The sequence below is a fragment of the Aotus nancymaae genome, unplaced genomic scaffold, assembly GCF_030222135.1.
Source record: "Aotus nancymaae isolate 86718 unplaced genomic scaffold, 86718_ANA_hifiasm-v0.15.2.pri h1tg000022l_1, whole genome shotgun sequence".
Taxonomy (NCBI): Eukaryota; Metazoa; Chordata; class Mammalia; order Primates; family Aotidae; genus Aotus; species Aotus nancymaae.
Genome location: NW_026988435.1, coordinates 48,253,148 through 48,279,108, shown reverse-complemented (window position 1 = coordinate 48,279,108; position 25,961 = coordinate 48,253,148). Strand labels below are relative to the sequence as shown.

General features: G+C 55.7%; 1 protein-coding gene across 22 annotated transcripts in view; it reads right to left on the bottom strand.

Annotated features, from left to right (window-relative positions):
* The window catches only part of PCBP3 (poly(rC) binding protein 3), a 290,673-nt gene that overhangs the window by 71,634 nt on the left and 193,078 nt on the right, over positions 1-25,961 (bottom strand). For 21 of the 22 annotated variants that reach the window (XM_064380239.1, XM_064380246.1, XM_064380240.1 and 18 more), the window contains one exon: positions 1,241-1,395. In XM_064380239.1, coding sequence (XP_064236309.1) covers positions 1,241-1,395 — 155 coding nt within the window. Of the gene's footprint in view, positions 1-1,240; positions 1,396-20,144; positions 20,452-25,961 lie in introns of those variants that run through there. The other variant, XM_064380251.1, reaches the window with a different exon arrangement.

Below are 25,961 nucleotides of genomic sequence, written 5' to 3'. Positions count from 1 at the left end.
AGCCCCATCTGCCACGCGGCCTTGCTCCTGACACCCACAGTTGGGGGAGAGGCAGGTCCTTCCGTCTCCACTGCAGAAATGAACGCTCTGGGTGTGGGCAGCACCACCTTCCCCCCGGGAGGAGGCCGTGTCTTCCGGAAATCTAGGATGCGGCAGTGCTGCGGGTGCTAAAGCCCAGAGCCTCTGCCAGCCTCCTCCTGGCAGGAGGCCACGCACGGGTGCTGGCAGTCAGTTTGGTCATGGTACACACCTGAGGCAGGAAGAGCTGGACGGACCCTGTGCTGTGGGGCTGGAACTGGGGCTCCCCACAGGGAGCTGAACGTGGAAGGAAGTGCTCTGCAGATGCGCAGCCCAGGAGCACAGTGCACCCTGGCTTCCAGAACACGCCACCACACATAGGAGCCACTGGGGAAACGGCTGCTTCCAGGACTAGGGCGGGGAGGACAAGATCAGCAGAGAGGGGGATGGGGCCTCGGGGCCAGCGAGGGGCAGCAAGGGCATCAGAGCAAATCACGTGGTCACGGAAGGAAGAACCGGGGAGGAACACAGCAACCCGAGTCCCAGAGGACAGAAACACAGGCTCTGGAAGGCTGGGGACAGGTGGGACATCGACGCAGCTTCAAGGACCAAGTCCAGGACTTCCTATCATGGGGGGAGAGGAGCACCTCGGAGCGGCCGATGGGTACAGCCCGGGGCGGAGCTGCTGCTGTGTTCCTGCCAATGGCCAGGAGACCCGGACCAGGGCCTGGGCACTCCACACGTGCTGTGCTACACACATGCTGCGCCCCACACGCGCTGCCAAAACTGCCAGCTGCACAAAGCTGGGATCTACTGCAGGAGGCAGGGACTCAAGACAGCGAGGTACTTTGTGGCCGTTACCAAGGAAGGCCGGTGGTGGGACATGCCGGTGCGTACCCTGACACCGATGGCTGCGTGTGGTCAGGGGAGGCTGGTGGTGGGAACACATCCCGCGGGTGCCCCGACGGCGGGAACGCATTCCGCGGGTGCCCTGACACTGATGGCTGCGTGTGGTTGTGCTGGAGAAGGTCCTTGACTGTGGGAAACGTGCAGAAGGTAGCATGCTGGCACTGAGTCTCGAAGGGCCTGTAGCTGTAACTGCTTTGTAAGTTTGAGATTGCTTAAAACAAGATTGAAAAATGATGCAAAGACCCAGGTAGTGGGTCTTCGTTCTGTCTGCTGTGGCCACATTTCCTACAGTGCCAATGGCCACTCCTCTTACCTTTCCATGCATCAGCAGGCGGATGGTCAGGGTCACGTTCAGGCCACCTTCTGAGACCTTGGACTCCATCCTTCTGCCAAAATGTTGCTGGGGGTGGTGGCTTAAGGCGCTCAGGGTGCTGTGAGGAAGGACAGACGGGGCCCAGAAGGCGTCACCTAGAGAGAGAGAGAGAAGACACAGCTGCTGCTGAGAGGAGAGTCTCAGCTCACGCACATCGGGGGCGTCCTGGGCCACCACCACTCCGGCCTCCCAGGTGGCAGAGGGAGGGGGCTGCCCACCCGCCACGTGCTGACCAGGCCTCGCCTGCTGGGCACAAGGTGTGCAGGAGTCCAGGGGAGGGCCTTGGGCCTCTGGGTCTGGGCACAGCCCCACAGCTGCCTTGCTCCTGATGCTGGGCAGGCCACCCCATCCCCTGGCCAACGTCTGCATCTGCCCAGGGTCACAGGAGCACCTCTCTCAGCAGCGAGTGAGTGGCAGGAGCCACCTCTGTGAGGCCCAGCGCCCTGCAGCTCTGCCCTCTGCTCGTGCTGTGGCCTCAATGCACAGTGGCGGGATGCCAGAGTCCCCTTGCCAAGGTGTGGGAGGTGGTCCTTCACGCCCCGAGCCCATCGTCCTCATCCCCTCATGCTTCGTGTGACTTAGTCTCCGTCAACTAAGCTGCCACGTGGCTGGGTGTCCCTGGCAGCTCTCGGCAAGTGCCTTCCGCCCACACCGTGCTGTCTGCAGCCGTCATGCCCCTGCTGCGCACCGTCATTCAACAAGCTGACTGGGCCCGCTGGGCAAAGTAAGGCCTCAATTTACGATTTACCGGCAAAGAATGATGACGGTGAAAGTGAAGGACTCGTGGGACAGTCAGGGCGACTTCGTGCGGCGCCGTGGAAACCCTGCTCCGAGGTACTGGACTCTGCCGAGTCCCTCGCTGAAGGGCAACACCTCTCAAAATCCGCCAGGAACAGAGCCCTGTGAAGCCCCACCCCCCGTAACCGAGCTGCCCTTTATTCAGCCGGTTCACACAGAAGACACCACGGGTTAAAAGTTGAGGCAAAGGATTTTTTTCTTTTTCTCAATAAAATAGTTCTGTAAAAAAATATGCGAAAAGAAAAACACAAAGATACAGCACAGAAGCCAAGCCCGCTCCGACCGCCTGCGCGGCACCAAGGAGAAGCTTTAGGGAGCAGCTGCGCGTGTCGGGGGCCGGACGGGACCCACACCTCGGACGCACCTCTGTGCTGACAAAGTAACACGCTGTCTGTACCCGCGCTTGAAAACGCATTTACAGGTAACTTCATCAACACTCAGTGACTTCAACATGGCACGTGACGAGGACTTTACACAGCACAGAGATTCTCAAGCTCGTCCTCACAGATGAGCGCTCCAGCCTCAGTGTGCAGCACGATAGCCACCAGCCGCATGCGGCTTTTTAAATTGAAAACTAAAAATTCACAACACATTTAAAGTGCCAACTGGCTCGTGTGGGCGGCGGCAGCTGACGGGGGGCCGGGGGGAAGCGCAGAGGGGCCATTTCCGGCACCGCAGACACCTCTGCTGGACAGCACAGCTCACGCAACCGCTTCAGTGACTCATTCCAAGTAGGTCTTTGGTGAAGAAAGATCTCGGAAAGAAGAGGAGACTATCAGTTCAAATGCATGGCGTGGCCCCTGATAAGCACCTCTGTGCTCACGTGGACACGCTGAGATAAGCCCGGCTGTGCCCTTTCACCCATGGGTGCTGACGGAGCAGCACGCACGGACTGGATCTTGCTGTACCGTTCTGGAGCTCTGTGCCTCCTTTTTAATTAAAAACATCTCCTCCCTACTGGAGGGACAGCAGGGCCCTGCAGCCATCTGTTATGTCAAGGTTTCCAGTCCAGGGACGGGAAAGTGGGTCAGCTCCTGCCAGGGGTGCTTGGGGCTCCAGGCTGTCAGCCTCCATCCGTCACACAGGCCAGCGAGCTGCAGCCGGCGCCTCTTCATTGCAAGGGCAGCGTGAGTGAGGGCCCGTCCTGTGCAGTGCAGGTCACCTGGGACTCAGTGCCTGGGGCCTCAGAAGACCCACCCTGCTCCAGCCAGCAGCTCCCAGAGCCTCAGACCACTCGGAAGGCCAGGGTGAACGAGGCGTCAGCCGCCCTCTGCCCGTCCCTGGGCACCTGCCCGTCCATGCTGTCTGCAAAGTGCCCTGGCCTTGCTGCCACCTCCGCGGCTGCTGCCATCCTTCCCAGCGAACACTGGCATCTGCCCAGAGTCCACGGGGCAGCTCAGTGGCTACTAGGAAATACGGCTGAAGTGGAGGCTGCAGCAGCCCACACTCTGACAACAGGCATCTGGCCGCTCCTCAGGATGCAGAGCCCACACTGTGTTCCAGAATCAGGCAGAGCTCCGGCCCGTGGTCCCTCCCTCTGTCCCGTCCAGTGCTGGAGATTTAGCACATTGTAGCCCACGCAATGAGAGAGGTAGAAGAGGCACACGCAGTCATCCTATGAGGGCCTGGGCCCCACCCGCCTCCCCCCTGCCCCCCATCTGCACCGGGGCCTCCACCTGCCTCCCTTCCTGTCTGTACCTGGGGCTCTCACTGGCTGCCTTCTCCTACCCCCATCTGCAGCTGGGATCCCCACCCACCTCCCTCCACCCCGTCTGCACCCAGGGCTCCCACCTACCTCCCCATTGCACTTGCCCAGGGGGTCTGTGGACCAGCATCCTCAGAGGCGCCTTGGCCCAGAACACTCTGCGCTCCAGATCCCAGAGGCCACAGCCTATAGCTGTCGCCACAGGGATTTCAGACCCACATTTGACATATGTGACCAGCATGACTCCTGTCCCACCCCCATCCCATGCATTAACAACCCAGCAGCCCCACCCACCATTTGAGGCAGAATCGGAGCTTTTCTGTCCCCTCTTCCAACCCCACTGCCCCCAGGCCCTGCCCCACCCTCCAGCCCTGCTGTCACCAGTGCCAGGAACGCCTCCAACCAGCAACACAAAGCCCCCTCCTTCCCCGCCAGGAATGCTTCCAATCAAATCACCAACACAGAGCCCCACTCGCCCCCTCCCTCCCCGCTGAAGACACCTCTCCATCAGCTTCCTGTTCTGTCAGAGTTTAGCCACAGGCCCTGAGGGTGACAGCCCCCAGTGCTTCTCCTCCCCTGAGCCTCCCCCACACCGCCTGGGCCTAGAACACCCTCCTTCCCAAGCTCAGTCCTTGCTCCATCGTGGTCCCTTCTCATGGGGCCCCCTCCCCACAACTCCCTGCGCCCAGTTCCAGCTCACACAGGAGCGGGTCCTGGCACCCATAGCGGGGGCGGCCACCAAGAGAAGGGGACCCAGGTGGATGCAGTGAAAGTGCTCTGAGGACACACAGGCTGAAGCGGGCTGAGCGTGGGGCCTGGGAGTGGCGGCAGTCCGTGCACAGACCTGGGGGCAGATCTTCACGGCAGGACACAGGGCCAGTGTTGGAGCTCCAGTGAAACACAGCCTTTGGGTCAGCCCTGGCAGGGCCGGCCTCAGCTGCAGCCTCATCCAAGGCCCTGTGGGTCGCCTGGGCCTGCTTCCCCTACCCCCAGGTGTGAACAGGAACATGGTCTGGGCACATTAAGCCAGTGAGAGATGGGACCATGCCCCTCACGCCCCGAGGGAGACGGGACCCGCCCCTCACGTGCACTTGCCGCTCCCCTTCCTCAGGGCAGGGACTGACGCGCTGTTTCCTTGTTCTGCACGGAGACTGGAGAGAATTAACCGAAGGCAGAACTTCCTGACGCTCATGGATTTCGCTTCCCCTTTGTCCCGCTCTGCTTAGATCAGAAACCAGAAACTGTGACTGCCGCACCCTCTGATGTGTCAAATGCACCCTTCCCAAAACGGGCACTGCCCATCATTAGTCAAATGTTGTGACTGTGACTGTGCGCCCACCTGGTCTGAAGGACACCAAGGTCCTGCTAAAAGCCCCTCGGCCTCTGCCTAACTGGGGGCACCTCCCCTCCCTGCTTCCGAGGGCAGACTCCATTCCTCTGGAGTTGGTGTTTCCAGGTGGGTTAGCCTCCAACTGACTTTGAATAAACCCCCTTAAATTAGATTCTGACCCTGTTGGTAATTTTAGGCTGGCACGGAGGTCTGTGGAATGCAAGCTGTGTGGACGTCCCGCCTCAGGGGCTGTTTCCACCGGGTGACAGGTGGCGCATTTGAGACAATGCCTGAGGTCAAAGGGGCGCAGAGGAAGGAGGGGCTGGGCAGGGGAGCAGGTGCTGGGAGAGAGCTCTGATGGTCCCGTGCGCGGCACAGACCGACACAGTTTATCCTTGCGTGTGTAACGTGGCATTGTGGCCTTTTAAAGGTGTCACTGATCATTACGAGCTGCACTTACTTAGTCTCGCCCTTGTATACACCTGGTGCCGCCCCACGGCAGCTCACAGAAGCCTGCGGTCCTCGGTCCCCTGCGGTCCTCGCTCCTGCTACACCCGCTACTGTCCCCTGACAGTCGCCCACTTGCCGTCACTATAGACTGGGAGTTTCAGAAGTTGATACAAACAGAATCACATCCTAAGTATTCTCCCGTGTCTGGTTTCTCTCAGTGTTTACTGAAGGTGTATCCACGCTGCTGAGCGCATCGACAGTTCCTTTCTGTTTAGAATTCCATCCACACTTGCTCTCCCATTCGCCCAGTGAAGACCATTCGGGCTGTTTCCTGCGTAAAGCTGCTCTGGACGCCTGCGCGCAGTGCTTCATTTCCTGAAGGTACCACCTCGAAGAGGACGGCTGGACCCTAAGGTAGCCGGCGTGGAGCTTCCTAAGAAACTGCTCAAGGCTGCGGCACGGCGGTTCCATCAGCCACGCTCCCCTCAGCTGTACGCAGTTCTGGCTCCTCACGCCCCACCAACACCTGGCCCGGTCAGCCTTTTTGATGCCGGCCAGTGGGTGTGCCGTGCTCTCTAGCTGCAGGATGCAGCCAGGCAGGACCCCTCCGTGTGCTTGCCTGCCACCCTCATGGCCCGTCTGCTCCACTCTCTCCCACGGCACAGGAGCCAGTAGAAACTGCCCCTGTGACAGCTGCGAGGCCACGTCTCCCAGTGCCGGCAGCGGCAGACGCAGCCCAGGCCCCCGGCGTGGGCCATGCACCAAGGTCAGGGACACAGCACTCCTTACTCAGGGCTACTGGAGGAATGGGGTGACTGGCTGGAGCCACTCACAGCTCTGAGAAAGAGCAGAAATAGGCCTGGGAACTACGCTGACTTCTATAGCTCCCTCTGGTTTTCAGAAGGATCTGCTCTTTAAGGTCATGCAGGAGAGAATCTGGGGGATCAGAACCTGCAGGGGAAGTCTACATGTACTTGAATGCTCTTCCCTGGACGCCAGTGCACAGGCAGATGGCCACGCGCCTGAGGCCCGAGAGCTCTCATGGCAACAACATTTGTAGCCACCTCAACGGATCGCCGCCAGAGCCCTGGCAGGGAGACTCAGAGAGGAACGTTCAGAGGTCCCCAGGCTAGTGAAAGACGTAGCCAGGCCTGAGGCTCCCCAGCATCCTTTCCTAAGGGCGGGCTGTGGAAGAAGGGAGAAGGAGGCTGGTTCTGGGCCTGGCATGAGGAGGAGAGGAAGGGACCAGGCGGCCACACTGCCGGGACCGTTGCTGTCTGCCCAAGGTGGAGACCCGATTTCCTGCTCTGAGCTGTGTGTGCCAGGAAGCACCGGTGCCATCCCTGCATTCAGAGCTGGGCTGGGTCTTCACAAGGGAGGCATCAGGAGAGCAGTAGAGAAGATGGTCCTGACAGCTTCTAAACAGGTCCTGGGCTCGATGTAACTGAAGGACTTACGCAGTCAAAGGAAGCTCAAATCAGAGGGTGCCAGCCTGCGTGCAGCTGCTCCCGGCAGCTCAGGCACTTACACGTCGCAGGCACAGCTGCTCTCTCCACTTCACCACCTCTCTGAAGCCCTGCGAGCGCGCCTGCCTGCACCCCCGCTCCCACACACATCAGCCTTTGTCTCCAAAGTGGAGGCAGACCCAGAAGATTAGGGCAGCCGCAGTCGAGCAACAGAGCACAGGCCAGAAAGAAGGATTCCTTTATTTACTTGTTTATGGCAAAGTGGCATTAAGCCCATAGAGGCGTATTTAGGAAGCTAACATCCGAGGGCTATTCCTGTGTAAACTTTATAATCCTTCTATGTGTAGATACTGTCCACATGTGTAACACGTGTATTCATTTCACCTTCACTCAAAACCCACAGTGGATTTAGGAATTCAGCTCCAAAGGCGGTTCTCAAAGCACTGAAGCTGCAAGCAGGAGGCTGGCAGGAGGAGAGCTGCCTGCGGCGTCTCACGCCGTCGCTGTGGGGCAGGGCGACGTCTGCTCCAGGAGGAGAGCTGCCTGCCCCGGCTGGGACACCCGGGTCGGTGACGGGCGAGTCCGCCCTGCTGTGGCACGGGAGGTGGGATTACAGGAGCAGGGTGTGCTGCTCCGGCCCTGGTTCCCACCGCAAGCACCCATAAATGAAAGGAGCAGATTGAAATCCACCCTGTAGGCAATACCAGTTATTAATCAATTAGTAACTTCTTTTAACATATTTCCTAAGCAGTTACTAAGCTTTAGGCTCTGTGCTGTCCTTAAAGAAAAACCCATAAACAAGGTGCCTTCCCAAGAAAGGAATCGTCATACTTAAAGTAACAGAAACTCGTGACGCAGAAGAGCTGCAGGAGCCGAGGAGGGCCAGGTTCACAGAGCAGGCTCGGCCATGGGGAACCAGCCCCTCTGCCCTGTGTGGCCTCCCCGGGATTTGCGCACACAGTCGGGACAGGTGCCCAGCAGAGTGACCCCAGTGCTCCTGAGGGACCCTGAGAACCGTTAGCCCCTCCAGAAAGGCCCACGGGTGAGCAGCGATGCAGGACCACTCCCTGAGAACAGAGCTGCGGGCACAGCTGTCAGGGCAGGTCGGGGAGAGGCGGCCCGACCTCCCAGAGCCTGGCTTGTCTCTTCGCCGCGGCTGGTACTAATCTGTCGATGAGAGCAGGAGTGACAACAGTGAGGTCATCATGAAGCCAGAGCGCTCCAGGAAGCTGGGGAGTGGGTAGCAGTTGTAGCCTCTATAAAGGGCGAGCTGGCGGAATGCACCAATAGCCTTAAAAACTCGTCATCTTTAAACTAGAAATTACATCTGCAGAAATCTCTCCTCCCACAAAAACGGGCATAGACATTCGAAGAGTAGGTGCACAGAATGGCAACGCTGTTTGCTGCGTGCCCACTGGAAAGCAGCACCGACGTGTGCACAGCTGGGGAGTGAGGCCACTGTGACAGTGTCCCCCACGCCATGGAGCTCCTGTCTGCTTCTGGCTGGGCCTGTCCTCAACAGCTGGTGTCTGCTGACGCCTTTACTTCTCCCTCTAACTGAGTGAGGTGTGGGGCCACCGTCACCCCGTCTTACAGATGGAAGGACTGACGCTGCAGAGGCTTAAGGTCCTGCTCTGGGGATGCAGCTGGGCACGGCAAAGCTGGTGCAGCCCCGACAGCTCTGGCGTCTGTGCTCTCAGATGCCACGTGCACAAAAGGTGTGGCGAGGCTGCTGCTTCTGGGAAACGGAGCACACAGGCTTTTCCCAACCCTTCCTGCTAAAAACAACAAAAGAGCCTGGATCTTATATCCACAGCGAACACAGGAAGGCTGGAATGCTTAGGGAAGGAAACTAGCCAGGGACCAGGGCACCCAGGGAACGGCACGGTGGTGAATCTCCTAGGCTTTCCCTGTGTATCTCAGACTTGGAAGTGGAAAAGCTACAAACTGGAAAAGCCAAAAGGCCCAGACAAGAAAAAGGCCCCAACGAAAGTCTGCTGTCTCCAGCCAGAGGGTCAGTGGACGGACAGCATGGCAGGCTGGGAATGCTTAGCAGTGACTCACTCGTTCCACCAAGCATCACGGAGGACGCGGTGCCCCTCCGCACCAAAGCAGCAAAGGCCGGGTACGGAGGCTGGACTTCCACCCTCACCAGGCTGTAAAGAGGCTCCCGAACCCTACGCCAGGGTGGCTTCAGGGCAGGCTGAGCAGGGGAAGGGGCTCTCATCCCCGCAGGTGGCGAGTCCTTGCCGCTGGTGTCAGTGGAGGTGATGTGGGAGCAGCAATGAGGGAGCCCCCTCCTCTGAGCCGGGAGGTTTCTGAAGAGACCTCGAGGGTGCCAGAGCTCCCACCCTTGCCCAGAGGCAATGAGGCATCCACACCTCGCCACGGCCTCTGCCCCGGTACCCGCAGAGGCCGAGTGGAAATCCTGGATTTTCACCTCATGGTTCCCCTGCTGGAGAAGTATCAGAAGCTGCCAGCTAAACAGAAGGTTTATATGAGATTCAGAGTCTCATAACACATATTCAGAAGGTCCAGATTTCAAACAGAAAATCACCTGTTATACAAAGAACCCAAACGATCTCAAACTGAATGAGAGACAGCTGACAGCAGCCCCAAGATGACAGAGCTGCTGGAATCCTCCAACAAAAAGAGGAAAGCAGCCCTCCTAAAAATGCTTCGGCAAATAAGCAGGAACCCTCTTTAAACAAGCGAGAAAATGTAATGCCTCCATGGAGAAGTGAATTCCCGCTGAGCTAATGGGAGCTGCGGAGAATGAGAAGGAAATGACAGAACCAGAAAGCCCCGTGGAGAGTGAGAGTCAGGGCAGAGAACCAGGCAGCTGTCGGAAAAACACAGAAATCACCCAACCCAAACAAGAGGGGGAAAACGGGCTGAAGAATGGGGCCCCTGAGACTTGTGGGACACGGCAGGGGGCCCCTGAGGCCGAGGATGTATACCAGGATAGACCACAGCCTCGGCCATAAAAGAAACCTCAATCAATTTAACAGAATTGAAAGCAGTGGATGTTCTCTGACCACAGCTGAATCAAACCAGCATCCATCATGGAAAGATAACAAGAAAAGCTCCAAGCACTTGGAAATCAAACACGTACACGAACAATCCACAGGTCAAAGAGGAAATCCCGAGGAACATCAAGATACATTGACCTGAATGAAAATAAAAACACAGCATATCAAAAACTGCAGGACGCAACTACAGCAGCGCTGCGAGGGGACCCTCAGCGCGAACGCACACGTCTGAAGACAGAAGAGCCTCAAATCGATCATCTAAGCTCTCGTTTTCACAATCTAATAAAAGGGCAAAATAAACCGAAGTAAGCAGAGGAAGAAAAGCCTGAAGACCAGAACGTGGTGTTGGAGTAAAAACGGACACACAGGCCAGTGGAGGGAACGGAGCCCAGAGGGCGATCCCGCAGCGGCGGCCAATCCATCTTCAGTAAAGACACCAGGAATGCACGCTGGGGAAGGAAACTGGGTGTCCCCACGTGGAAGAACGAAGTCAGACCCTCATCTCACACCACCTATGAACACAAACTCAAAATGGGGTAAAGACTTAAACGTGAGATCTGCAACTGTAAAACTTCTAAGAAAAAACAAAGGCAAAAGTTCCGTGACACTGGCCTAGTGAATGATTTTTTTAAGTGTGGCCCTGAAAGCACAGGCAACAAAAGCAGGAAGAAGACGAATGGGAATGAATCACACTAAAAAGCTTCTGCTCAGCAAACAGAGCGAAGAGCCAACCCGCGGAACTGGAAGAACATTTGCAAACCATGCGGCATCTTATAAGGGGCTAATACTCAAACTGTCAAAGGAACTCAACTCAACAGCAAGAAAACAAACACTGGATTTTTAAAAAATGGCCAAGAAATGGAATGGAAGCTTCTCAGAAGAAGACACACAAACGGCCAACAGGTACACGAAAAGGTATGCGACATCGCTAATTATCAGGAAAATCACATGAAAACCGCAATGGGATATCGGCTCACGCCCGTTAGAAGGGCTGTATCAAAAAGACAAAAGGGGGGTGTTGGCGAGGCTGTGGGCCGAAGGGAACCCTCGTCCACTGTTGATGGGAATCTAAGTCAGTACAGTCGTTATGGAAAACAGCACAGAAGTTCCTCAAAAAGCCACAAATAGAACCACCATGGGATCCAGCAATCTCACTCGGGGCATATCCCCGAAGGAATTCAAGTCCCTACGCTGAGGAGACACTGCAGGTCCATGGTGATGGCAGCACGACTGCAACCGCCAGGATGCCACAGGATCGGCCTGAGTGTTCATGAAGAGATGAACAGATAAAGGAAGTGTCACACACGCACACACAGACACACCCACAAAGAAACGATGTCATCTGTGACATCGCGGATGAACCTGCAGGGCATAGTAACATAAATCGGCCCTGAGCCTCCTACCCAGAATGAACCGGGCACAGAAAGACAAACCCTGCACGATCTCACGCATGTGGAATCTAAAAAAGCGCATCTCACAGAAGCAGAGGGTGGTTTCGTGGCTTTGGGGGCTGCAGCAGGGTTGGGGAGACAGGAGCTGTTGGTCACTCACACAAGCTCAGTTAGAAGGAAAACAGCTGGAGAGCTACCGTGCAGCACAGTGACTATGGTAAGAATAGTGTACGCTTGAAAATTGCCGAGTAGATTTTAAGTTTTTTGTAGAGATGGGGTCTCTCTATGTTGCCTAGGCTGTTGCCTGAAACGGGCAAATCGCTGGAGTCTAGGAGTTCAAGACCAGCCTGGGAAATATAGAGACCCCATCTCTATAAATTATTGAAAAAACTAGCTGGGTGTGGTACTGAGCACCTGTGGTCTCAGCTACTGGGAGACTGAGGCAGGAGGATCGCTTGATCCTCACCACAAAAAAAGTTAGGTATGTGAGGTGATGGATATGTTACTTAGCTTGATTAAATCATTTCACACCCAAAAAGCATGAACAAATAGAACTCAGCAGTATGCCACAAAAATTATATGCTGTAACCATTCTTCCTGTGATGCCAGGCTGGCTCTGGGTTGGAAAATCTATCCGTGTAACCTACTTCATTAACAGACTAAGGAAAGTCTGCACAATCATATCAATGCATGCAGAAAAGCCTGTCACAAAACTCAGTACCTACTCATGATAAAAATCAAAACTCTCAGGAGGAAATCAGGACAGAGGGAAGCTCTCTCAGTTTGCTGAAGAACAGGCCCGGGCAGGCCTGCTCGGGAGCACACGGCTGCTGGCCGCCGCCAGGGAGCTTCTAAGCTTGGACTCACCCTGTGCTGAAACCCCTGGGTACCTTCCCACTGCTGCGCCATTCAATCCCGGCCTTGAGCCTCCCACCCAGAACCTGGCGCCTGCCCCCCCCAGGCCTTGTCTGTCACCGCCCCTGCTCTCCCACTGGCTCCCAGGCTTCCCTTGCAGGGAGGGTGAGTTCTCCCACCCACTTCTCAGGGCATTCTTCTGGAGTGCACTGCCTGCCAGGCCCGCACCTGCCACCCCGTCTCCCCTGGCCCTGCTGCAGTCACCTGGGGCCCACCCTGGCATGGAGAGGGCAGAGGGCACAGCTGTCTCCTCCATTCACCTCTGAATCCCCGGTTTCTAGCACCAGTCTTGGCCCACAGGTGGGGTGCGGTATGTGTGTAAGGATTAGACAGACAGACACCACGAGCACTGAGCCCAGCTGTTTCCAGGACCTCATGGAACGTTCTGAAATTCAGCAACTTCTGAACTCCATACTCAGAAGCATTGCAGTCCTATTTCTCTTCCCCCACACCATTCACTCCTGTGTTTTTCATTCACTCGGTCTCTGAGGGTTTGCTGGGGGTCCGCTGTGTGCCGGGGCCCGAGGAGGAGGCACGGAGCTGGGTGCGGGGCCGTGGCAGGAGAAGGCGTGTGGGGCCAGGACCTCGGTGACGCAGATGCTCCCCTGCCCTCCAAGGCCCAGGGCCACGCCCAGCCAGCGGGTTAGAGCTTTCCAGGAGGGCAACTGGAGAATAAAGTCACAGTCCTGCTTTCAAAGGCTGGATGTGACTTGCAAATCCACCAGCTCCCAGAAGAGCCAGAGAAAAACCACTCACCACAAGAAGGTCTTGCTAACAAAAAGGATGCAGAGACAAATGCCATGGAAACAGGACGGGCTCTCACGCCATCAAACCAAAGCAGGTGGCAGAGAACTGCCACAGTCTTTTAAGCTCTTGAAACCCATAATTGTTTTTGTCTTCCTTCATCTGAGCTGCTCCAATTTGAACATGCTTAGTTGTGCTTTTAGTTTTATTGGGTTTGGGTCTTAACTGATTATTCACTCCCTTCTGCTTGTTTTTTCTTTTTTTAAAGTTTCTTCAAGTGGAAGCTTAGATTACTGTTTGAAGACCTTTCCTCTTTTCCAATGGATGCATTTCATGCTATAAATTTCTCTAGAGGCACTGGTTTGTTTAGATTTTTTTTCATTTTCTCTTACTTCAAAGTATTTTCTAATTTTCTTTGATACTTTCTCTTTGAATAGAGCATTATTTAGAGGCGTGTGTTCTGATTTCCAAGTATTAGGAAAATTTCCTGTTATCTCTGGTGATTGATTTACAGTTTAATTCTACTGTGATCAGAAAATACCTTATTCTAAAATTTGTTAGGCTTTAGTTTTTTACATGGAATATGGCCTGCCTTGGTGAACACCCCATGTGCACATAAAAACCACATGTACTATGGTGCCAGGATTGTTCTGCAGGTCTCGGAAGCTCCTTTCATTTCTCTAAGCCCTTCTTCTGCCGCTCGGCGTGGACGATTCTCCCAGGTCTTCTTCTGTCGCTCGGCGTGGACGATTCTCCCAGGTCTTCTTCTGTCGCTCGGCGTGGACGATTCTCCCAGGTCTTCTTCTGCCGCTCGGCGTGGACGATTCTCCCAGTTCTTCTTCTGCCGCTCGGCGTGGACGATTCTCCCAGGACTTCTTCTGTCGCTCGGCGTGGACGATTCTCCCAGGTCTTCTTCTGCCGCTCGGCGTGGACGATTCTCCCAGTTCTTCTTCTGTCGCTCGGCGTGGACGATTCTCCCAGGTCTTCTTCTGCCGCTCGGCGTGGACGATTCTCCCAGTTCTTCTTCTGTCGCTCGGCCTGGACGATTCTCCCAGTTCTTCTTCTGCCGCTCGGCGTGGACGATTCTCCCAGGTCTTCTTCTGCCGCTCGGCGTGGACGATTCTCCCAGTTCTTCTTCTGTCGCTCGGCGTGGACGATTCTCCCAGTTCTTCTGCCGCTCGGCGTGGACGATTCTCCCAGGTCTTCTTCTGTCGCTCGGCGTGGACGATTCTCCCAGGTCTTCTTCTGTCGCTCGGCCTGGACGATTCTCCCAGGTCTTCTTCTGCCGCTCGGCGTGGACGATTCTCCCAGTTCTTCTTCTGTCGCTCGGCGTGGACGATTCTCCCAGTTCTTCTGCCGCTCGGCGTGGACGATTCTCCCAGTTCTTCTTCTGTCGCTCGGCCTGGACGATTCTCCCAGTTCTTCTTCTGTCGCTCAGCGTGGACGATTCTCCCAGTTCTTCTTCTGTCGCTCAGCGTGGACGATTCTCCCAGTTCTTCTTCTGTCGCTCAGCCTGGACGATTCTCCCAGTTCTTCTTCTGTCGCTCAGCGTGGACGATTCTCCCAGTTCTTCTTCTGTCGCTCAGCGTGGACGATTCTCCCAGTTCTTCTTCTGTCGCTCGGCCTGGACGATTCTCCCAGGTCTTCTTCTGCCGCTCGGCGTGGACGATTCTCCCAGTTCTTCTTCTGTCGCTCGGCCTGGACGATTCTCCCAGTTCTTCTTCTGTCGCTCGGCCTGGACGATTCTCCCAGGTCTTCTTCTGCCGCTCGGCCTGGACGATTCTCCCAGTTCTTCTTCTGTCGCTCGGCCTGGACGATTCTCCCAGGTCTTCTTCTGCCGCTCGGCGTGGACGATTCTCCCAGGTCTTCTTCTGTCGCTCGGCCTGGACGATTCTCCCAGGTCTTCTTCTGTCGCTCGGCGTGGATGATTCTCCCAGTTCTTCTGTCACCCAGTTCTTTGTACTGAGCTGCCCTCATGTTTGCTGACTCTGTGCCCTGTCACTTCAATTGTTATTGAGTCTAATCATGAATTTTTAGGTCTGGTTATTAGATTTTTCAGTTCTAAAATTTCCATTTTGTTCTTTAAATCTTCTATTTTCTTTTCCAGGTGGAGTGGCTCACACCTGTACAGCCAGCAATTTGGGAGGCTGAGGTAGGCAGATCACTTGAGTCTAGGAAGTTTAAGACCAGCCCGGGCAACACAGAGAGACCCCATCTCTACAAAAAACTTTAAAAATTAGCCAGGTGTGGTGGCTGCACCTGTGGTTCCAGCTGCTGGGAGGCTGAGATGGGAGAATCACTTGAGCCTGGGAGGTGTAGAATGCAGTGAGCTGAGATCGCACCACTGCACTCCAGCCTGAGCGACAGAGCGAGACCCTGTCTCAAAAGAACAAACAAAAACCTTCGCTTTCCCTGCACAGCGTTCCTATCTTTCCATTCACTTTGAGAGGGCTTGCCCTTCCTTCTGGAGCATGGTGGCACAGCTGCTCTGAGGATCTTGTGGGGTCCCTCCACCCAGGAAGGATCCCAGGCTGGCATCCATTGCTCATCTCCTGTCCCAAGAGGCTGAGAGTTCCTATTTCTTCCTACGCTGAGTAGGGACGTCGAGTAGTTGCCTGGTCTGTTTGAAACTGCCACAACGCTCCGGTTATTGCTTAAATCTTACGCAGGACAATGACATGTTTGTCAGGTAGTACTTCTAGTTAGTTCCAAAGCCTCTGTGGGCCGCGGCTCCAGCGCCAGTTCTGTTCTGAGAGCGTCTGCACTGGTGTTTAGCTCTGTGTCATGTGTCTGCCACCCGTGCCGGCTGCGACCTGGGGCTCATCAACCCTCCGTCCCCTTGTCAAAGGCTTCGCTGTGCTGTCTGAGGTCAGGTCCACACACAGAAAGTGCAGGTGGTGCCCAGGAATTCACATACAACTTCATGAAATCTCTTTCTCAAACTCACCCCTCTCTGTGATCTCCAGGCTTTCTGGCCAGGGCCTGGCTTTTGTCACAGTGCCAGAAACTTCCTGCACCTGCATCCTGTCCAGGGCCAAGAGGCAGGAGGGCAGAGACTTGAAACAGCTCCAGGAGGACCCCCCCACCCAGGAGGGCAGGGATGGGAAATGGCTCCGGGAGGGCCCTCCCATTCTCTGGGACCACAGGTCCTCTGGTCAGAGAGAAAGGTTCTGCCCTCTGCGTTTCCAGTCTGTCATGCTGCTGCACCCTCAAAGCCACTGCTGCCACAGGATCACCTGGGGGTGGGGATGAGAGAGACTGGAAGCTGGAGCAAATACCAACCAGTAGGGGCTCCCTTTCCAACCTCAGACAGAAACATGGAGCTTCTCTGTGGCTGCACTTCTGGGTGTGTGGCTGCCTGGAGTCCAGGCCAAGCGGCAAGGGCGGTGAGGATGCGGGAAGCTCCCTGCCGGGACAGACTCCTTTCCAGCCTGCTGCCACTGCCACCTTCCGGTCCCGAGGGAGCTGTTCCGGCACTCTGTGCAGAAGTCCCAGCTGTGCCCAGTGGGAGGAGCAGGGGGGTGTATCCCTACTCCATTTGACCAGAATCAAAGCCTAATTTTTTTTTTTTGAGACAGTTTCACTCTTGTTGCCTAGGTTGGAGTGCAGTGGCGCGATCTTGGCTTATTGCAACATCTGCCTCCTGGGTTCAAGCTGTTCTTCTGCCTCAGCCTCCCGAGTAGCAGGGATCAGAGGTGCCCGCCACCACACCCAGCTAATTTTTTGTACTTTTAGTAGAGATGGGGTTTCATCATGTTGGCCAGGATGGTTTCAAACTCCTGACCTCAGGTGATCCACCACCTCCACCTTCCAAAGTGCTGGGATTATAGGTGTGAGCCATGTCACCCAGCCATTTAATTTTTATATTGATTATATTGGCAAAATCTGTTTAAAACTGGTACCATTATAGTGAAATTCTGATAAATTTGCAGTTACTCTTTTTAAAAATATATTCAAATCCACAGAGTGCTAGAAGAATGAGTACTGTCCTAGTAAGAAGTGGTGTGCAAGGAAGCAGTGGCCACACAGGGCCGTGGCCCCACGTTTTTCCATACACAAATCCAGGCTGCCCTAACACAGTAGGACGAGCTCTTCCTCTCTTTACACATGAGGTGGCACGGGACGATGACCCTGAACTGTGACCAGATGACTCCAGGCCCAGGTTCCCGACCACCAGACTGGTAACCCGTCATCTACTTTCCTGCTAGCCAAAAATAACAGTGAATGACATTCCTTTCAGACTTGAAGGGAAGAGCCTATGCGTGAAGGTGTCATGTGACGCCCGGGTTGTGAGGCTTGTTTTCTGGGGCGTGGACGAATAGGTTTGGATATTAACGTAGAGATGGTCCACAGATGCCTTGGAGCGCAGAACGACAGTCACATGGCTGTGAGTGTGGCTGGCGACAGGTGCCCCGAGCTCTCTCCTGTGTGCCACTGCTTGCCCCGAGAAGGCGGCAGAAGCCTTGCCAGCAAACCGCCATCGGGGGCCTCGCAGCTGCAGCGAGTGCTGTCACGGCCAGTGGCTCTGGCTATGCCCCCGTTAGCTGAGCTCTGTCCAGGGCTGCACCCGGGGCCTCAGCTGTCTGGGGGACATGGCTGTGGGAGGCACAACAGTGGGGGGGGGCAGGAGCAGCCCCAACTTGATTTATCCTGTTTAACAGCTCAGTGCCTACATCAGGCTTCACGAGGCCAGGACGGCGGAAGTGACAGGGCTGATTAGCTGCCGCGTTCTCCGTGAGAGCCTCACATGCACATCATGTCCCTGAGGCTACCCAGGGCAGGGGAGGCTTCTGTAATTTCAAGCTCTTGCCTGTCACAGTTGCATTCAGAGGCCTTCCGGAGCTTACACAGCCCGGCCTCGGCGAGTGCCCTGGACAGCCGGCTATCCTGCCTCTCAGTCTAGACAGACAAAGGTGCCAGTGGGGACCAGTGGCCACTCACCTTCCCCTGCTCTGGCGGCTCAGGCACACTGGTCTCATGTCTGGAAGATGCTGAGCTTTCCTGGCCCTGGCCAGGCGCCCTCACGGTGCCAGAGTTCCTTGGTCTCACCTTTGGGAACCCATGTAAGAGTGTGCCTCCTACAAATGTCCCAATCATGATTTCAAATGCTCATTTTGGGATTAGTAATATCTCTGATGCAGAGACAGGGTAGGCCACCCTGAGAGCTGAGTCGAGTCTGGGCTCTGATACCATGCCAGCTGGGATGGGGTGTGTGGACTCGCCTGCTGGAGGCCCAGTTCAGGCCCCCGGCCGCTCCGTCTGTGCCCTGGCGCTGCACACAGCAGCTCAGGCTCCACAGGCCCTCTGGTCACAGAGGGAAGCTGAGCGCAGCAGGGACATCCTATCGGCCCAGGAGAAAGGGTCCAGTGGGAATATTCCTCCTCCCACTCATCTTTCCTCAGTTCCCACACCGCACCGGGATGCGGGGTCATGGGCACAGCCACCGCCTGCAAGTGGCATGCGGTCTGGTAGAGAGACCGGCTGTGGGCTGAGGCAGCAGGGAATCCATATGGCCAAAAATCAACATCCGATCCCACCTTGCCCTCAAATATGTGTCCTATATAGGTGAAAGATCCAGAAGTGAGCGGAAAAAGTTCAACCCTCTTGGAAGAAGTGAGCCCCCGGGTCAGTGGGTGTGAGGAGGAGAGGCGGCAAATGAGCGGTCCTTCCCGGCTCACTGGGAGGGCAGCAGAGGCAGCGTCTGACTGCCCTTGCCCTGGGACAGGGAGGGGCGTTACAATGGTCATTGCTGGTTGATGTCCTGAGACCCCTGGGGGAAGCCGGGGGAAGCCGGGGTGGGCAAGCTGAGCCAGGAGAAGCAGAGGACTGCAGCCCGCCAGGGTGGCCCCAAGTGACTCTGCACTTTCCCAGGAGCCAACAGCCGACCTGAGCTTTTAATCCAATTTGAGTTTCCTGATGTTGCGTAACTTGACCCGATGCATCCCCACGGCGCAGGGAGCGAAAAGCAGTGGCAAGGCGACCCCGCGGTTTACTCTATAAGAGAATCCCAGGATGCTGCGGCCTGGAACGACCGCCAGCCAGAGTGCACAGCATGGAGGGCCCGCCCGGTGGAGCCGTTGCCCTAAGCCAGCCCAGAAGGAAGGCGCCGTGCCAGGGCCACCGCACTGCTGGAGCTCGGTGACTGACTTTGTGAGGAGGGCTCTTTTTGAGCTGGGCAGTGCTCCCTCGCTGGACATGCCTGGCCCAACACTCCTGCAACACTCCTGCCTCCAAACACTCTCGGTTTGGGACCTGCACCCTCTGTGAGTCCAGGACTACTCCAGAGCTGTGGGGAGGGCTCCTCTGTGTGGCAGAGAGCGCGCCCTGGTGACACAGCCAGAGGCCAGCAGGGAGGAGCAACAGCACAGGGCACACGGGCAGTGAAACCCAAAGTGACCTACACAGTGACAGGAAGGGACCCTTCACAGGGTGAGGACGCTCTACATCCCTACAGCAGCAAGCAATGGAAAATCAAATCTTAGACCATTCGAGACCAGCCTCACCAACACGGTGAAACCCCAATTCTACTAAAAATAAAAATCGGCCGGATGTGATGGCGCATGCCTGTAATCCAAGCTACTCAGGAGGCCGAGGCAGGAGAAACGCTTGACCCAGGAGGTGGGGGTTGCAGTGAGCTGGGATTGCGCCATTGCACTCCAGCCTGGGTGATTCACAGAGCGAGACTCCATCTCAAATTAAAAAAAAAGGAAGGAGAAGGTATCATGTATAATGTCGTCAGAAAAAAGGCAAAGAGTTGGGGTAGCTCCAGTGAAAGATGTGTGAGACCCCCAGTAGAAATTATAAAGCATTGTAAAGAGCAATTAAAGAAGACCCGAGAATTAGAAAACGTGTTTTTCATTGAGTCAAACTCTCAATAATTTAGACTGTTAATTCTCCCAACTTGATCTACAGATTCAATTCCATAGACAAACTGATTTTAAAATACAAGAAAAAAAATAATCAGTTCAAGAATACCCTTAGGAAAAAGATCAAAGTGAGCAGACTTATTTTACCTGAGATCTGGACAGGAAGCTGCAGCAACTTAGCTCACGTGACGGGCGTTAAGAACAGACAAGGGGCCGGGGGCGGCGGCTCGCGCCTGTGATCCCAGCACTGAGGGAGGCCGAGGCGGGTGGATCACTTGAGCCCAGCCTGGGCAATACTGGGAGACCTTGTTTCTATAAAAAATTAAAAAATAAGCCAGGCACGATGGCGCACGCTTGTAGTCCCAGCTGCGTGGGAGGTGGAGGTGCAGTAAGCTGAAGCCACGCCCCTGCCCTCCAACCTCGGTGAGAGAGTGAGACCGTCTCAAAACAAAACGCCGGACAGGTAAACCACGGAATGACGACCTGGGAATGACTCCACAGGTCATCAAAACCAGGTGTGAACAGACAGGCAGCTCGGAAGGTCTCCTACATGGGCAGGTGCGTACAATGAAAACCGAACCCCCTTACCAACCCACCCTCACACGGACTCAGGGCTGTGCATCTCAAGGGGAAGTGTAAACCACACAGCGTTTGAAAGACAGTGCGGGACGCCAGTTACACAGAGCTGGGAAGTGGGGGGAGATTTACACAGAGCTGGGAAGTGGGGGGAGATTTACACAGAGCTGGGAAGAGGGGAGATTTACACAGAGCTGGGAAGTGGGGGGAGATTTACACAGAGCTGGGAAGTGGGGGGAGATTTACACAGAGCTGGGAAGTGGAGGGAGATTTACACAGAGCTGGGAAGTGGGGGGAGATTTACACAGAGCTGGGAAGTGGGGGGAGATTTACACAGAGCTGGGAAGTGGGGGGAGATTTACACAGAGCTGGGAAGTGGGGGGAGATTTACACAGAGCTGGGAAGTGGGGGGAGATTTACACAGAGCTGGGAAGTGGGGAGAAGATTTACACAGAGCTGGGAAGGGGGGAGATTTACACAGAGCTGGGAAGTGGGGGAGATTTACACAGAGCTGGGAAGTCGGGGGGAGATTTACACAGAGCTGGGAAGTGGGGGGAGATTTACACAGAGCTGGGAAGTGGGGGGAGATTTACACAGAGCTGGGAAGGGGGGGAGAAGATTTACACAGAGCTGGGAAGTGGGGGGAGATTTACACAGAGCTGGGAAGTGGGGGGAGATTTACACAGAGCTGGGAAGTGGGGGGAGATTTACACAGAGCTGGGAAGTGGGGGGAGATTTACACAGAGCTGGGAAGTGGGGAGAAGATTTACACAGAGCTGGGAAGGGGGGAGATTTACACAGAGCTGGGAAGGGGAGATTTACACAGAGCTGGGAAGTGGAGGGAGATTTACACAGAGCTGGGAAGCGGGGAGATTTACACAGAGCTGGGAAGTGGGGGGAGATTTACACAGAGCTGGGAAGTGGGGGAGATTTACACAGAGCTGGGAAGTGGGGGAGATTTACACAGAGCTGGGAAGGGGGAGAGATTTACACAGAGCTGGGAAGGGGGAGAGATTTACACAGAGCTGGGAAGCGGGGAGATTTACACAGAGCTGGGAAGTGGAGGGAGATTTACACAGAGCTGGGAAGGGGGAGAGATTTACACAGAGCTGGGAAGTGGGGGAGATTTACACAGAGCTGGGAAGCGGGGAGATTTACACAGAGCTGGGAAGTGGAGGGAGATTTACACAGAGCTGGGAAGTCGGGGGGAGATTTACACAGAGCTGGGAAGCGGGGAGATTTACACAGAGCTGGGAAGTGGAGGGAGATTTACACAGAGCTGGGAAGTGGGGGAGATTTACACAGAGCTGGGAAGGGGGAGAGATTTACACAGAGCTGGGAAGGGGGAGAGATTTACACAGAGCTGGGAAGTGGGGGAGATTTACACAGAGCTGGGAAGCGGGGAGATTTACACAGAGCTGGGAAGTGGAGGGAGATTTACACAGAGCTGGGAAGTGGAGGGAGATTTACACAGAGCTGGGAAGGGGGGAGATTTACACAGAGCTGGGAAGTGGGGGGAGATTTACACAGAGCTGGGAAGGGGGAGAGATTTACATAGAGCTGGGAAGTGGGGGGAGATTTACACAGAGTTGGGAAGCAGGAGAGATTTACGCAGAGCTGGGATAAGGGCAGAGTTTCCGGACATAAGAAAGCTCTGACTGTTAGGAAAATGGCTGAAATGATGAACCACATTAGAATGAAGATTTTGTTTGTGTCAGCAGACACTGAAGGGACAGAAATACAGCCCGCAAGTGAGGGAAGGTTCCTGCAATTGTGTAAGCACTAGAGGTTCCTATGCAGAGCGTATTCCTGTGTCACTCACAGAGGACTGGGCAGGGGCCTTGAACAGGCACATCCAGAGGGACACGCTCATGGCCGGGACACGCTCATGGCCAGTCCATGATCCAAAAGGCAGTGGAGTGCATCAGCCAGGAGGGAGACAGTGCACACCCCACGGCCCCCAGATGCTAAGACACAGCCCAACAAAATTTGCCCCAGAAAGTGTGGGAGAGCACGTGGCACCAGGCGTCCTGCCCCGCTCACCGGCATCACTGGGGAAAGCCGTTTGGTGCCACCCTGGAAGGCTGACCCCAGGCACGTGCTGTGACCTAGCAATTCCAGCTTCTACCTAGACGGAAATTTCAACTCACATTCCGAATCAAATCTGAACAAATGCAATCAGCAACATATATGATAACTAATCAGACAATATCTTAATGGGGTTTATTTTAGGAATGGATGGATAACATAATATCACAAATTCTCTCAACATAATTGATAAATCAAAGGAGAACCCCAATAACCATACAAACAATTACAAACAACACTTCACACTGATAGAATGTTCACCAAGCGCCAGGCACAGACGGCCCTTGCCAGAGCCCTCCAAGCACAGAAGCCGCAGGGCAGCTGGGACCAGGCTGAGAACCACACAGAGGGCAGGGGCGCTGGGACCAGGCTGAGAACCACACAGAGGGCAGGGGCGCTGGGACCAGGCTGAGAACCACACAGAGGGCAGGGACGCTGGGACCAGGCTGAGAACCACACAGTGGGCAGGGGCAGCTGGGACCAGGCTGAGAACCACACAGAGGGCAGGGGCGCTGGGACCAGGCTGAGAACCACACAGAGGGCAGGGACGCTGGGACCAGGCTGAGAACCACACAGAGGGCAGGGGCCCTGGGACTGTAGCTGGGATGCAGGCTCCAGGGCCCGGCACTGAGCAGCCTGCTCCACCACAGAAGCTCAGGGGACACTCAGTACCATCCACAGCCATTACCATCAAATAAAATCGAATCCAATCCAGCAGGAATGGAAGAAAACAGCTCAGGGAAGGTAAAGACAGCTCACTAAAACACAAAAGCATGGCCCTGATTTCAAATCTGTGTCCCTGCTGCCATTTTTTCTGGGAGTGGGTGGGGAGGGCACAGGGCTCTCCTTCCAGCTTTCATTACAGCAAAGGGTCATGGGAAGTAACCGAGGAACGTAGGAAGAATGAGGGGCCAGGGATGGATGCTTTTTAGACAAACGTGATGAAACGGGTGCTGCACAGCTAGCCTGAGAAGCAAACAAGGCTCCGATCACTCGAGCAGCACCTAAGATTTTTAAGGAAAAAAAAAAGCCTACCTGGCTATGGAGAAAAAGGCTGGGTCCACAGGGTCCGCATGGACGCAATGAGGAGGGACCCTCGCCGCAGGAGAGCCCTCATCCTCGTCCACACCCCTCCCCAGCTCTCTTAGGGTGTGCGGGTGTGCAGGCGGACTGTGTTGGAGCAACAGCACACAGCTGCCGCCAGCACCAGCAGACACCCTCGCAACCCTCTGGGTGTTTGCTCACTCATTCCTGTGGGCCCCCAAATTGGAGCCCAGCCCCTCCCCAGAGGGGACGGAGGCCGCTGCTCCAGGTGTGTTCTCCGAAGCCTGGGACTCTCCGCGTCCTAGAACTGTCACTGCAGCAGGAGACACCATTGCGACCTTCTGGGAGCTGCTTAAGAAAAACTCCCAGAGACAGGCATGGAAGCCACCTTCCCTCCACGGAACCAGGGCTCTGAAGAGAGAGGCAAGTCCGGGGATGCTTCTTCCCAGAGTCCGAGACTGCACCACCAGAAAGATCACAGCCTCAGTGCTGGTGCCAAGGCTGGGGAGAGGGCAGTGTCCCTGCCTCCTTTCAGCCGGCTCTGCAACCTTGTGGCCTGGTTAGGCTCAGGGACTGCAGCATCCAGCAGGGACTGAAGAGAAGGGGCCACTCGCTTCTTCCACACCCCACACCCCAGCCAGGCTGCAAGGGAGGAAGCGCGGAGCTGCCTCTGCAGCATCACCGCTGGGGTCCTGAAGAGAAGGCGTCTCCCACGAGGGTCTCTGGGTGGGGGTGGAGGGAGGAGCAAGCTCTGTGGAACCCCTTCCCTGCCCCGGCCACAGGGCACCAGCTCTCCCAGGCACTGGGATGCATGGTCTTCCACGGGGGTGCCCATCTTTCCTGGACACTTGGCTACATGGCCTTCCCAGGTATGTTGGGCTCTCTCGGGCACTGGGATGCATGATCTTCCCTGGGGGTGCCTGTCTCTCCCGGGTACTGGGATGCATGGCTTTCCCTGGGCGTGCCCATCTCTCCTGGGCACTGGGATGCACAGCCTTCCCTGGGGGTGCCCATCTCTCCCGGGTACTGGGCTGCATGGCCTTCCTGGGGGGTGCCTGTCTCTCCTGGGTACTGGACTACATGGCCTTCCCCGAGAGTGCCCATCTCTCCCGGGTACTGGGATGCACAGCCTTCCCTGAGGGTGCCTATCTCTCCCAGGCACTGGGCTGCACAGCCTTCCCTGGGGGTGCCCATCTCTCCCAGGCACTGGACTGCACAGCCTTCCCTGGGGGTGCCCATCTCTCCCGGGCACTGGGCTGCACAGCCTTCCCTGGGGTCCCCCTCTTTCTGGCAGGTCTCCTCAGGGGTGTGAAGGCCGGCCATGTGCCACAGGGGTTCTGCACATGAAGGGGCTGACCTCCCTGTCCTAAGAAGACTCACCATTGCTTCCGCCTTCAGAATAGGATGAGTGTGGTAGGAACAGAAACAGGAATGCTACTCATAAACTTGCCAGCTGGACACACGCGCTGGGGAAAGAGGCCGGCGGCAGTGAGTGGCTTGGCCCATGGTTGTGTGGCAGGTGGTGGGCAGTGGTGGGCTTGGACCCTCTGGCCCAGGCCGCCCAGTCAGCCCTGCTGTGCATGGGAAGGGCCAGGCCTCTTCACTTCAGACCCCAGAAGCTTCCAGCCAACCAGAGCTGGTCCCAGCCGGGCCTGGCCTCACAAGGCTGCAGGTGGCGGTCACACATGTCTCCATGGAGAGCCGGGGAGGAGGGGAGGAGGAGAGGAGGGGAAGCAGCTCCCAGGCTCCCTGCTGCACGAGGAAGGGTGTGCAAGGGGCGGGCAGGTCCCCTGGGATGCATAAATTAGTGTTTTTAGGAGACTCATTCATCATCACAGGTAAGATGACAGATTACTCTATTATGACAGGAAAAGAAGCTAAAATTAGATTAGCAAATCATTTTTTTCAATGTCTTAATATTTGAATAATATGACAAATGGCACTTGCTAAAATTTAAATATTTCCTTAAAAAAGATATAAGCTGAAGCAACTAAAACCATTAAGAATCTTCCCAAAAGAGGCCAGACGCGGTGGCTCACATCTGTAATCCCAGCACTTTGGGAGGCCAAGGCAGGCGGATTACTGAGGTCAGGAGTTCCCGACCAGCCTAGCAGTATGGAGAAACCCCATCTCTACTATTAAAAATACAAATCTAGCTGGGCGTGGTGGCGCGTGCCTGTAATTTCAGCTACTTGGGAGGCTGAGGCAGGAGAATCACTTGAATCTGGGAGGCGGAGGTTGCTGTGAGCCGAGATC